General features: G+C 40.6%; 1 protein-coding gene across 1 annotated transcript in view; it reads right to left on the bottom strand.

Annotated features, from left to right (window-relative positions):
• Positions 1-9,811, bottom strand: part of LOC140546112 (SITS-binding protein) — a 31,362-nt gene extending 21,551 nt beyond the window's left edge. The window contains exons 1-2 of the mRNA XM_072669272.1: positions 8,782-9,811; positions 7,225-7,396 (exon numbers count right to left, since the gene is read on the bottom strand). Of these exons, the coding sequence (XP_072525373.1) occupies positions 7,225-7,396; positions 8,782-9,252 (643 nt within the window). The 5' untranslated portion in view covers positions 9,253-9,811. The remainder of the gene's footprint in view (positions 1-7,224; positions 7,397-8,781) is intronic.
• Positions 9,812-14,995: the final 5,184 nt, after the last annotated feature.

Raw genomic sequence — 14,995 nt, 5'->3', positions numbered from 1 at the left:
ATGTTTTCATACATTTCAGATTAAAGACAAAAAAGAAAAAAAGGGGAAGAAGATCAAGTGGAAAAACAGGGCTACAGAATGTACATGAATAAACCTGCACATGGTTCTATTTTCGGAATCAATATGGCCCTGAGTCAGACCAGTCGGAGAGAGATTTTTACCTACAGGCCTTCAAAAGCCTAGAGGCCCCTTCCCCAGGCCTGTGTAACATACAGGAATCTGCAGAGGAGGGAATCAATAACTGTCATTTGGAGAAATTTAGGAGACTTTTAGCTTGAGTTATGAGCAAGGTGGGCTCCTAAATGAGCAGCCTTGTATTTTTAGAACAATTCCCTACAGTAAATACTACCAGCTTTGCTGAAATATTTTCCACTAGGGTTTTAAAGGAAAGATGAGTGCTTAATGGTGTCTTCCTTTCCCGTTTCAATAAGAGACCTACAAACCCACAAACCAACAGACTTACCAGCCTGCAAACAATCATTTACAGTGCTTAAGACATCAATGCTGAATTATAAAAGTGAAAAATTGCTATTGTTGAATTATAAAAAATAAAGTATGCTCTTTAGAAATAATACTAATTAATCACCAAATAAATAAATAAAGTCCTGGATTGTGTTCTGATAATTCACTCAGAAACTATAACAGTGCATCCAACAATAAAGACAGAATAGTATTTCTTTTATATACTTAAAGCACACAGAAACCCTTAATTCCACATGCTTTACACATTTCACTCCAACATGGACATGCATGCGTAATCACTCTGGTGGCAGATATTTAGTTTTTTTTATTTTTTATTTAAAGGGCATATGTTACCCCTAATACATTAGACAAGATGCTAACTTACTGATTTAACTTATTTGCATAAGCAATACTAACCAAAACCATACAGACATAAATACAATTTCTAAGTACTAAGTAATAAGTCATATCATATTTAACTAACTGAATAATGAGTCTGCAGTGTAAACACTTAGTAACCTGAAAGCGGGTCAAAACTTTTAGTACTCAGCTAGAGTAGCTTCTGTCTTCCATGTATTTATTAGCTCGCAAGCATTTGGGATATAATAAATCTAGGCTTTTGAGGGGTTAAAGGGTTAACTAATTTGCTTTACAGTGTTGTGGTGTTTGAGGTCAGAAGTACATCTATGTAGATCCTCACTGGGACGTGCAGATCAGAGAGAATGAAAGGAAACAGTGTGGGCAGGCATCCTGCTGTCTGCCACATGGGCTCTGCCTGCACACCTGTCATATTCACACTCTTATTTATGAGGCAAGCACACGCATGGGGGCACTGAAGGTGTGATTTGTGGGGGCTAAATGTGGGCTGAGTTTTTGAGGTTTCTGAGGACTGAATGAATGGGGGAAATAAAGTTCAACTTGAGAAAATCTACTATATTTTCTGTCTGGAATTAAGAAAATGCAAAAGTTGTGCACATAAGTAACTAGAAAGCAATAAGACTGGTCAAATGCAAAGGCCTACACTTTCCTACTTTTACAACCACACAATTCACGCATTTGTTCACAGAATGGTTAGTACTGAGCAAATGATTCATAGGAGTTACTGAATGACAAGTCCGACGATTAATAACTACAAAATATCTCTGCAGTTTAAAGTGTGCAAACATGCCAACATCATATTGACATAAAATTCCAACTTTTGGTTTATGAGGTACAGTTACCAAAACCCAATATCTTCTAAACTTCAAAATGTTAATGTTTGAAAAATTGTTAAGACATTGATATGTTGTGGGTTTCAGGTCAAGGTGTAAAGTGTTTAGGTGTTAAGTAACCAAAATTCAACTTCTGTGTAACGTTGGTGCTTGAAGTCAATCCAATGTTGGTTATTTGCCATGACTTTGAGTTTTGATGGCAACCCAATTTCCAGCATGTCGAAACGTCTGTCCGATGTTAAAGTTCGCCGTCTTTCTGATTAAACTGACGCCTGGTTCCCGCTGGGAAAACGCCTAAAACTGATGTGAGCAATGTGGACACAGCTTGGTTCTGAAACATGGCAAGAACATTTATGTGATTATGTTTGATTTTTTTGTTCGATGCTTGAGGTACTTTAATGGTTCTGCGACTCACTGCAATACAGCCACATGAAAATGTCAGTAGAGCTAAACCAGAACCTATTCAGCCACACATGCAAGTCATCATGACTGCACAATGTGCTGAATTCTACTTGGTTTCTTCTCAACAAATTTCTGCAGAGCTGCACCCAATGCCCCCTAATACGATTAAGCCATTAGTGAGAAGAACAGTAAGCTAAAGAAACAAAATCTGCAGAGCTCGGCAAAAAAATCTGTCCCTGTACCTGTGCCATAGTGGATTAGTTTATCTAAAACCCCATTCCTAACTTTGAGACAGCATTAAAGCACAAATAGCAATATGGCCTGATTCTTTCCTTTGGACTGGCTGGTTTAGTGGCAGGTGCACTACTTAGTGGACGCCGCACGCCATCACTCATGAGTCCTAGCCATGATAACAACCTTTAGTAATCTCTCCAAGTCTAATCTGCCATGATAAATTGAGGAAACTTCAAAGTATGCCAACGAATTCATCTTATTTAGGAGATGCTTCTCTCTGTGGCTTGCATATCTTATATTAAGGGAAAATGGAAAGTAATGAGATAATAATGTTTTATAGAGAACAAAAGGTTACCGTGGTTACCAAACGCAAACATAAACATATCTAAAACCCATGAAAAATGTCCTCTATCACACAGGGCAGACTGCAGAAAACCTTTCTTAAGGTTTCTCTGCTTATTTTTTTCCAATATTGTTTGCTCTCAGTAGACACTGTATTCTGGGACACACTGAATATCTGCTCTAACAGAATAATGGCTTTAGGGTTATATCATCATCATAACAGAATAATGCGAGTCATGTGCCAAAACAACTAGTCAAGTCCTTCCACCTTAAGCATCTGTAATGCTATTAGTACACGCTACATTTTCAGTTAAGCAGATTTCTGTAAACAACAGTAAATGGACTGTTTTATTTCTTCAGCACTGAATTCATTTATTTATTCACAAACAATTGACAAAAGTTAAACTTATTTACAAATACCAGAGGATTTCTGGGCTCATTAACCCCTTGATCCCAGGCTTATTGTTCAGTTGTTAATTTTAAGACTTCTCATTTTTGCACATTCTGCAACTACTATGAATTATTCAGTATCTACAATTATATAATATGTGAGTTGTGAGTTAGAAAAGTGGTTAAGGCAGTGTAATGGCTAACAATACCACCTTTCCTGTAGTAGACTGGGGTTATTTCCCTGATTGGGCAAACACACCACAATTGCACCAATAAAAGTATTTAGGTCCTAACACTACATTCTCCTACCTGTGTAACATGATTTAAATGTAGTACGCTGTAAATAAGCCAAATGTCATAAATGTAAATAATTTTTAATCAAAATGCTAACACTTATAAGTTATTAACTGCCATTAGCATCTAGTGTACCTCCCTATTTTATGTTAGCATCAAGTCATGTTGATGTGTCAAAATGTAGACTGCTTTTTTGGCACTTGCAGTTCTTGTTACATTTGTAACCACATTTTTATTAACAATATATATATATATATATATATATATATATATATATATATATATATATAATTTATTTATTTCTTTTTTCTAATATTTATTCATTACAATTTAGTCAACACACTTCTGCCTCACATATAAAACATTACATGTCACATGTAAAGACAGAAAGACAAAAAAGACTTTTAAAAAGGCTTCTAACTTTTACAAGGCAGCAGTGCGCTAAACACCGGCATGGATGACAAGCCTACCTAAACTGGGCTTCCTGACTCTTCAACCAAATGTATGAGACCATTAAAAATGGCAGGGAAGAGGTATACATTTTTCATACATTCACCTTCCAAGGTGACAGCTGCATATTTGTACATTTTCATAACCTTAAAAACAGCCTGGAGTAAAGACACTCTGTAGGGAAGCAATGTATCTCAGAAAATACCTGAAAAGGCATATAGTACAGTTATGTTTCAATTATACTGAAGACATACCCCTAAAAATACCAAACCAGTAACCAGAAAGGACCACTCTTCTTTAGTACACACTTCTTTAGTAAAGCTGAAGGTTCTATAGAAAATTAAGGACTATTTTGATATATTTTTTGGCACTAAAGCTTTCACATGTAGTTGTAAACATTACTTTCACATCATTGTCATAAACGTTATTTGGGCCAGTGTTAAAAAAAGGTCACTCCTGGGTCTCCCAGGAAGTCATGAGGCTCACTTCACAGCCCTAAACAACAACACATCAGTCAGCTGCTCTAAAGCAACTGAGGAAAAAACAATTATCTCCATTATCAACATGTGCCAACCTAAATGCCCGATCAGCGGCCTGAGGCAGCAGCTGGCTCGCTTTCAGAACTTCTGACAACATGGCAGCTTTTGTTTTGCCACTGGACGTTATGCACACCACGCCATGCGTCTGCATCTCCGTGTGTGGTTCGTTGGCAACCTAACACCACTGCTTTGGCTTAGAGCTCAAGATTTTGTGTCTTTTAAAGTGGGGCAATTAAAGCAGGGTTTAGACATCTTGCTAATCAGGGCTGTCCTTTAGCAAGGTGGAAAAGGGATTAAATCATGTGACCCCTTTCATTTAAACTCGGCACACTGTTACATAAGGCACGATAGCCTGTGCAAACAATCGTCTAGGAAATCATAATAGGCCTTTGTTTGTGTCACATGATGATAATTATGTCCTTTAGCTGATGTCATGCCCTTTGCTTTAATCTAATTCTGTTCAGCTGTCTGGGACACAGATTACCACTTTCACCTTTTAGCTGCTGAAATCTGTCTCTCTTACACACTTGGACGCATGAGCGGATACACACGTGTACACACCAGCACAGACAACCACACATACACACACACACACTGTTTACGTGCCAAATAAAGACTTCAAATAGTTTCTACCATAAGTACACTTATTAATAGTTGAATTGTGTGGAGTGTGGTTGGGGAAGTATGGGTCTATGTGTGTCTGCGTGTGTGAGGGAGAGTGTGCGTGTATGTGTGTGTGTGTGTGTGTGTGTGTGTGTGTGTGTGTGTATGTATAAGGTTTGGAGTTCAGCTGCCCAGCCACACATGCCTTTCATAGCAGGCCTAGTGGGCCTAGTCCCTGGGGTCTGTACGATGCCCCTTCAATGAATAACATTAACCATTTGCATCTATCTGCATGGCATCCGTCCACCCGATCAAACTCACACCCAAAAATAACCAGCCAAGTTATTATAATCACCATGGTTCTGGCCTGTTTGCTGCAGTGCTGCTTTTTATAGAGTCGAAAGACAACTGCTGAGCCATTCCAACAGGTTCAATTAAGACGCTAGGTAGTGTGAAGTCCTTTGTTCGCTAATCTTCTACCTAATAAGCAGAGGTACTGTTCACCCTTCATGTCCTGTGGTGCAATACTTGTGCTGGTGGTGTTGCCTTGTCAAGTCCTTTTCCAACAGTGTTTATGTACACTTTCAAAAAATGACAGTGCGGTTTAGAGAGAGGCTCTTGTCCAAAATTAGTTGTTTTGAGAAGGGTCTAGAACCCAATCTTGTCCATAATTGCAGAGTCATTTATTTTCTAGCACTGTTTACATACACTTTAAAAAAGATGAAAGTACAAAAAAAGTTGTTTTGAGTAAGACTGTGGAGCCCAGTCTTTTCTGTAATGAGTTGTATAGAGTGAGGCTATAGAACCCAGTCTTTTCTGTAATAAGTAATTGGGAGTGAGGCTATAGAACCCAGTCTTGTCCGTCATGAGTTGGATGGAGTGAGGTAATAGACCCAGTCTTGTCCGTAATGAGTTGGATGGAGTGAGGTAATAGAAGCCAGTCTTGTCCGTAATGAGTTGGATGGAGTGAGGTAATAGAAGCCAGTCTTGTCCGTAATGAGTTGGATGGAGCTATGCTATAGAACCCAGTCTTTTTCTGTCATGAGTTATTCGGAGTGAGGCTATAGAACCCAGCGTTGTCCGTAATAAGTTATTGGGACTGAAGCTATGGAACCCAGTCTTATCTGTAATAAGTTATTGGGACTGAAGCTATGGAACCCAGTCTTATATGTAATAAGTTATTGGGACTGAAGCTATGGAACCCAGTCTTATCTGTAATAAGTTATTGGGACTGAAGCTATGGAACCCAGTCCTATCTGTAATAAGTTATTGGGAGTGAGGCTATAGAACCAAGCCTTGTCCGTAATGAGTTGTATGGAGTGAGGCTATAGAACCCAGTCTTTTCTGTAATGAGTTATTGGGAGTGAAGCTATAGAAGCCAGTCTTGTCCGTAATGAGTTAGATGGAGTGAGGCTATAGAACCCAGTCTTGTCCGTAATGAGTTGGATGGAGTGAGGCTACAGAACCCAGTCTTGTCCGTAATGAGTTAGATGGAGTGAGGCTATAGAACCCAGTCTTGTCCATAATGAGTTGGATGGAGTGAGGCTATAGAACCCAGTCTTGTCCGTAATGAGTTATTGGGACTAAGGCTATGGAACCCAGTCTTTTCTGGAATAAGTTATTGGGAGTGAAGCTATAGAAGCCAGTCTTGTCCGTAATGAGTTGGATGGAGTGAAGCTATAGAAGCCAGTCTTGTCCGTAATGAGTTGGATGGAGTGAGGCTATAGAACCCAGTCTTGTCCATAATAAGTTATTGGAGGTGAAGCTAAAGAATCCAGTCTTGTCCGTAATAAGTTATTGGAAGTGAAGCTATAGAACCCAGTCTTGTCCGTAATGAGTTATTGGGACTGAGGCTATAGAACCCAATCTTGTCAATGAGCCTGTGTGGCTACAGCTGTTTAGTCCAAATGTCTTTACCTGTTCAACCAAGTGGTCTCAGGTTGGGGTAAATAATACAATGCTATTGAGCTAAATTACATCACAGCACATCACTATAAGAACCACTACATTCGTCATTACATTACTTAAGTTGGCAAACCTAAATATCTTATTGTACAATGTTCATTGTGCACATCTCTTAAAGTACTGTGTAAAGTATTCAGTTGAAGCCCCTCAACTGATAGTGGCTCTTCTATGGCATTGCTCCAAAGAACTCTTCACAGCACCTTTCATTTTGTATATATTTCCTAGTCCCTGGCAAGCATTGGCCAGAAACATGATTGGAACAGGTGACACGTAAGTCTGGCAGAACACTTGATGCGGATCTTTCCTCCAACCCTCGCCCAACTCTTGCTCACCTGATGACCCCAGGAAGTAGCGCTCTAGGACTGAACCAAAGCCAGAGGGGTTGTCCCTCAAATCACTGACTCTGAAGGGCTGCATAGAAACATCCACATCGTTTATCGGCCAGCTGGGTGCGTGGACACTGGCCCCACCGTACCATGACACGTTCACCATGGAGAAGCAGTCCTGGAACAGTGAGGAAACAAACAGAGATAAAAGGAAGCAGTTTTTATTCACATTTATTTATTTATTTAAGAACTAATATATCTGCTTTACTATGTAAAGCTTTTCTGTTTATGACTCTATGAGAAAAAAAGGAGAAACAATCACAAGTCAATGCACTGTAATTCAATTCATCGACTATTTACTATTCACAGCATCGCTCAGTCACACTCAGCTACAGCACGTAGAATTCATGATTTTATTTAGGCCCATATAAAAAGGGGCATTGAGGCTGTACCCTCTTCTGGTGGACTGGCGGCCTGCTGGAAATGTGTGTTAACACATGACAGGGAATTACTGAGGTACAGAATGTACAAAAAGAAGGGATTAAAACTTGAAACTTCCGAATCGCTTCAGGATTTAGCTCTTTCATTGCAAAGAGAGGTCTGGACATGTGGGAAAGGAAATGTACTGTGAACTGCTGCTCAGTAACTACAGGGACTTCTGTACAAACTGGTGGGGCTATTCTTCGGAAATAGAAGGTTGTGACACTGACACTTTTGTCCCGTCGACGGTCCATAGGCTTTGTAAAGGGTTAAATTAGTTTTGAATAAGTATAATATGCAGATATTGCAATACTGTTTAGTTAAGGGCTGTCTATTTTAAAGACAATCATTTCACCTGCACACACACTCAGGTGAGTTTTGCTGGTGACAGCACATGAACAGCTGTCTTGCTTCTTGTATCTCTTACTTTTTAACTTTAGAATTTTATTTTAGACTAAAAGAATCTCAAATATCATTTAAAAGGTTTCCCCCTTTGCTCCAAATGATCGTCCAACACACATTTGGCGTCTGAGGTTTGCAACTTTAGTTTTGCTCTGGATCTGCGAAGCTAACAAACTCTTTTGGTGACACAGACTTCTATTACATAAGCTTCAGAGCTTCAGGGCAAAACTGAAGAGGCCAACTTCACACACAGAGTTAGCCTTAACTGCTCGACTATGTTTGAGATTAGGGTTAAAACTATACATTTGTTTTATAGTTATAGTGTTTTACAGTTTATTTGTTTTTCTGTGAATTGTCCCTTTAAGCTGATAAATGGTGGATGTATGACAGGTCTACTCAATGAAACTCTATAACTAAAAGGACAGATTTTCAACCCTGGCCCTGGAGTACCCCTGTCTTTCATACTTTTTGAAGTGTTCGCACACTTACTTTAGCTCTGAAAGTGTTTGCTAATGAGCTGAAAAGTCAGATCAGGTGTGTTGGTAGCAGGGAAAATAGTAAAAGTATTGAGCAAGGGATACTCTCGGGAGCACTGCTCCATACAATGCAATCCTGGAATGCAGACAACTGAGCAGTTATAGGCTCCTCTACCCAGCACTGTGCGTATGGCTGATACTCTACCTTCAGCTCTACATGGCAGTGAACCGGGGTCCAGGTCATGCTGTAGCACTCGGTCTCTGACTCGTCAGCTATTTCCAAAGATATCTTCACCTCGGCCACCGAGTCCCACGTGTAGCAGAACTCGGTCTTGTTGAGCCAGCACAGGTTGCGCACGAAGGGCACCTCCATGTCCGGGTTGCCCACGTTGCCCACGTCGATCTCCACGAACGTCTTGTCCTCGCTCAGCGTCTGGATGAGCAGGGAGTGCGCCCTGCGCTCCCAGATCAGTCCGCTGAACCCCCCCTTCAGGATCCAGTTCTTGTTGGGCTGGTCGACCACTTGCCAATAAATGATCCCGATGGTCATGACAAAGAAGACGGCCACGCCGAGGCAAGCGATAGCCCCCTTCCACGTCTCGTTCATTTCCTTCAGCCCCGTGTCCCATGTCACCTCCGGGATGGGGCTGGGGTTCCTGTTGCGAGCGTGGGGCATGCCTCTGCTGCTCCTGCTGCTTCTTTTCGTTTTGATTCTTGCTTAGTTTTCCGTTTTTTTAGCTCGAGAACCCGGTCAAAACGCAAAGATGCAACGTGCGCCTGCAGGAATTCGCACACGCCTCATCATGCCACTGCAACGACACGACAGGCCGGAGTTCGTTGGGAAGTTTGCGGGAGTTGTTCGCCCTCGCTGACTAGCCTTCACGCCACAGAGCTGTCATGCGCGAGCTAGATGGCTGTCCGGTGTCCAGAGGGGAGAGAAAGCTCCAGAGGAGAGAGATGCCTGAGCGCGTGCTCTGAGCAGTGCGCAGTGAGCGCGAGCTGTGGCATTGGTCATTGGTCGCTAAAGAGTGAGCAGCCTCCTGGCACCAATGCCTGCCACTCGGCTCCTTTACGCGCTCATTTGCTTGCCCTGCACTTCTCGCTCGGCTCTGACGTAACCGCCAAGAGCAGCAGCGTCTTCGCGAAGGTGGAGGGAAATGAGGCTGGGGGTGCCGAGCGAGGAAAACCCCACGCTATAATTTAGGGATGGCAAAGGATCAGTTTTTTTTTAAGTCGGAGAGAGCCGTTTCTCCTCTTTCTAGAGCGCACTCTCCACAATGCGTCCGCCGTTCGCCTCCAGACGCGCAGACACTTCCCTCCCCAGCGCGGCTTTGCACGTCACTCACTCAATATGATATGACAAAGACCGACATCCCACAGTCTGGGTAAATGAATTACACGCTATGGCTTCGGCAGCTGTTCCGCCAGATGTGCTTAATTCTGGGCGCAAACATTACCGTTCATTTTCACCACTGATTGATTCTTCTGCAGTTCAGTGAAGCTAAATATGATAAAATATATGATAATGTGTTTGTGAATTTCTGCCCATACGTTCTCACAAAAGACTACGTCTAGTTCTAGGTCTAGGGCTGTTTTGCTGCACTGCTTTTCTGAGGTCTATCCACAGATGAGTTAGGGGACTGTGAGGGCAATGGCTTGCACCTCTGGAGGAAGCCTGGTGGATTTTGAGGTGAGTTTCAGTAGTTTCAGAGTTTCAGAATTCCAGTATTTTCTGGTGTTTAACTGAATCCATTATTCCCTCCACCATGAAATTCCCTGTGCCACTGGCTGCAACACAAACCCAAAGCGTGGTTGATCCAGCCCCATATTTAACAGTTTTCACCTTTTTCTCGATACATATAATTGCAGCCAAATCATTTTTTGATTAAAAAATCAACTTAATCAGTCCACATAATTCTTTCCCAAATGCATCATGTTTGTTTAGATCAGGAGAAGGCACTTCTGGTCCTGGAGTGCCGGATTCCTGCCCAGTTTTGTGCTTTTTTACTGCTCAAGCACACCTGATTAAGCTCACCTATTACCTGCTAGGTTTAAGTGGGTCTGTTAGAGCAGGAAAATCAACAGACTCCAGCCCCTGTTCCCTAGCCCTGGTTTAGATGTTCCTTTGAAAACCTCTGATGCTGCATTCTGTGGAGAGGATGCAGGAAATGTTTTTATCTGATGTCTATTCCACAAAGGTCATATTTGTGCAGGTGCTGCTGCTTAGTAGAACAGTGCACTGCCACTACACACTGTAAAAGTGTCCTTGAGGAACTTTCATGGGGTTTTTCATTTGAAACAGTGGAGGAACCCTTGTTCACAAAACCATCCTCCACAGTTTCAAGTTGAAGAACTTTCAAAAGTTCCTCAAGTGAGTCTGCTAAACCTCCCTGAAGGTCTTTTGCAGTCCCCCTTTGGTAACTTATAGCCTTCTCCTTCAAGCCATATCTCACACAAGCCAACTCAGCCCATACTGCTCTTGCTCTCTCTCTCTCTCTCTCTCTCTCTCTCTCTTCACACACACACACACACACACACACACACATATATATATATATATATATATATATATATATATATATACACATATACATACGTACACACACACGCACATATACATTCATCCATACACACACATGCTCATATATATGTATATATATATAAATATTCATATATATATATATATATATATATATATATATATACACATATACATATATATACACACACACATGCTCATATATATAATGTGCAAAAAGACATTTGAGAGAATCAATGAATCCTGTTTACTCAAGCACTAATGAAGTTGTAGGTCTAATGAAAAGACATTCCATAAATCTTGGTAAACCCATGTGGTTAGCTGATTTACGCAAATCTACTCAGAGGAGTTTCTCTGCTATTATTTATTGCGAGCCACTAAAAGCATGGGGCTGAGCAGGTGTATGGGACATGTCCAAAAAAGCAGCACCATTTTTCTCAGGTAGAAAAAAAGCAGCGGTGTCATGAGTGTTTGGAGATTGATGGCATAAAAACTCCAGATGGCACCTACGGAATTTGGTCTGTCAACATCCATTGAGCTCGATGTAGCTATTTTCATCCCATTGTAAATCACATGCTATAAATTTAAAGACGTATAAAAAAGCTGACGGGAGCTGAAAGGTTGATTATTGTGTGTGTTTTATGCCAGTATGTCTGCTACTGGAATTACCTTCAGTGGAAACGGCCGTGTAAACAAGTAAAGGCGCTTAACGTTAAGGAGAGCACAGATCAGATGGTGGAGGGATGGTCAAAGCATCTTGAAGGTTACATTAAATGTGGTTCAGATTGTGTTTGCTCTTATGATTGGCACTGTGTGGAGCAAAAACAGGGTAGGTCATTTGATAAGGCTGTGGGAATGTTAGCTCTGCAACTTTTCATCTCAGCTATTTCACGAGCAGCTGACTGCTGAGTGCTTCTCTTTATGATGTTAGTAAAAGTTGTCCTTTTGTGTGTGTGTTCGTGTCGCTCTGGTTGTCTGTACTGTAAAACGTTAAGCTGCTCTGCTATGTAAAAAAAATAATAATGATTTAAGGTAAATACTTAACCCTGGACACTGGTTACTGGAGTCCACTGCAAAGCTAGTTTCATTCAAGTTCAGTCAACATTCACTTTTTTACAGTCACATGACCAAGCGTGTCCAGTCAGGTCAGTATGTGAAAATCTATGTGAGTAAGTCAAGTTCAATACCTTCGCTGCAGACGTGGTCTAGTGTCAAAATTGTGCTGGGGCCATGTCCAGTGACCAGGTGTCAATTTACATGTCAACTATATGACTCCATTGGGCAGTAGCCTGCTATAAATAAAAGTTTGACTGATTGTTGGCATGCTCTACTTTCCATAGCATGGAGCACAGTGTTAGAAAAACACTAGAATATGCCTTGTATTAGGACGAGAGTCCAGTTAATGCCAGGTGACTAAACACATCTGAAGAAAGCATGGCTAAACTGGATTTTCACGCAGAGCCCATACTGTGGACATTCATGTACAAGTGACAGACTACACACCACAGCATATGCATTTCATCTACGCTGAAGGTATAATGACCATCATGAACAAACTGAGACAACAACTTTGGCCAATGTCAAATTACAACAATATGGCTCAGCTGATGTTATGACTGGCCATGGGAAATCCGCATGATTTGGACCACCTTCAGTTTCATGGCTGCAGACCCTTTTCATACGTATGCATGTAAAATGATACCCCAATCAGTGCAATATGGGAAAATGGGAATGGCACAGATGTACCTTGAGGGAATATGAAATACTGTTTGACAAAAGTAATAAAAAACATCAGACCTTTATAAGCAAACTTAACTGAAGAAGTTTTCCATCTTCCCGTCTGGATCTTCAATTTACAATTTCCCTTTCCTTTTGGACATTTAATACAGGCCTAGCCGGGAAAGTTTCCATAGCTTTTCTTCTGGCTCTACGGCTGCCGCCTTACCCATGGCTCAACCAAAGAGTGAGAGAATGACTTTTTTCATAGATATATTTTGTCATTTTACAAAATCCTATTATCCCATTCTATTATTCTTATTATACATAAACAGATTATACAGTGATAACATCATGGTAATGTATTCCCCTCATCATTAAGCAATGTGAATGTTAAGACAATTAGGTCGTCTGGGAGTTTTTTCAATTTGGAATTTATTACTTTACCAGCTAAGAGTATCAAAGCTGACTAGAGTAAATCCATACAGCAGTAAAAGTATTGTTACTTTAGTTAACCCTTTTTTTACCTTAAAAGCCTGTATGTGTGCCCATACTTTCATTCCCTAACAATAGCATATTTACATTCTTATTGAACTTGTGGAATATGGAAATCAGTATTTACTGACTATTAGGTCTTAAAATTAGATCTCAAAAATAATCCTAAGGTTTAAGACATTGAATAATGATTTAAGAATGGGTCATTTTATCTTTTAAATAGTTTTTATAGAAGTGCAGACATTCTTAGTGCATCCAACATCTATCTGCATTGGTTCTCAGGCTCTAAACATCTTTCTTCTTCGTCTTCATATTTATATTGTGCGCTTGCTCTATAATAAGAAAGTCAGAGGTGTGACCAATCACAAAGCGGTAAAGATGCTGCCTCCACACCAACAGCAAACAGGAAATTTAACATTAGTAAATAAACATAGATGGATAAAAAATATAACGGAAGCAAAATTATTAGCATTTCATTTCATGAAACAGCAAATGTCAAAATGAGTGAACTGAGTAGAATCCCACAAGCAGAACTAATTATTAAGGGTGGATGATATTGGAGCTGAGTTGTGCTATATTTTAAAATGCTATTAAATTTATGAGATAAAAAACTTTATATATGCATGTACTAACGTTCACACTTTATTCAATGTTTCATAAACTGCACAACACTAAATCATACTAAATTAGGAAGAATTACTCTCTATTCATAATGAAATATGCAGTTGTTCACTGGCAAGATCCATCAAATGCTTAGAAACATGTATTTTGATGCAAGGTAATTTATGGCAACACCAATAAATATTGTCTCATTGTCCAGCCCAGCTAGTGACCACCCACCTGTGAAGAGTGCAGGGACTGCCACAGTGCCTATAGACTACACTGATGAAAATTCTGAGACTATGGGAACACGTAAATTAAACTACAGCAGTTTTACAGAAGACATCGCATTGGTCTTAAAAATTAACAAAATTGAATTACATATTTTTGGTTACATTTGTAATTTCATTTATTTATTTTTTTTCCCCGAGCAGGCGTCTCAGTGTGCATCATATATGAAAATACACTTGTATTAATCAGTTAAAATACAATACTGATTCTAACCCTACAGAAAAGAAAATGAAATATTTATGTTGCAATCTGACATAAGAGTATGGATATTATCAATTAAGCTATCTGACATTTCTTTCTGTTGCATTAGGAGACAGCACTGGTCACAAACAAACTGCTCAGTCAAATCTATAAATGGAAGAGTTGGACAACAGTGTGAGAGCAGACCTTTAGTTGAAGGTTGAGTGGGGTCGAGTTGCATGTGTACATCTTCTCCTGCCCATTCAAGCCCACCCCTTTGCAAAACATTGGCACCCGGTCAGGAGGCTCATGCTCTGTGATTCCACAGCAGGGAGCTGGTCCAACCACCTCCTGGCATGTGAAACCAGATGTACTGCCTACCTCACCATCGTCCATCTAGCCCATGGAGCCCATCTAGCATTCGCTCCCGCAGCAGGAAGGCCGCAGTCCAGCACCGATTGGTGTTTTCTTTGCTTAAATACAGCCTGTCTGTTAATTGCTAGGTTAAGAAGGTGTTCTAGTAAGGGTGGAGCAAAACGACCAAACTGGACTGCAGGTCTTCATCACTGTCACAGCATGAGACTTAACCAGGCATGAG

This window comes from Salminus brasiliensis, chromosome 2 (assembly GCF_030463535.1).
Source record: "Salminus brasiliensis chromosome 2, fSalBra1.hap2, whole genome shotgun sequence".
NCBI lineage: Eukaryota > Metazoa > Chordata > Actinopteri > Characiformes > Bryconidae > Salminus > Salminus brasiliensis.
Note: the sequence above shows the minus strand (reverse complement) of the source record. Positions and strands in the feature narration are given on the sequence as shown.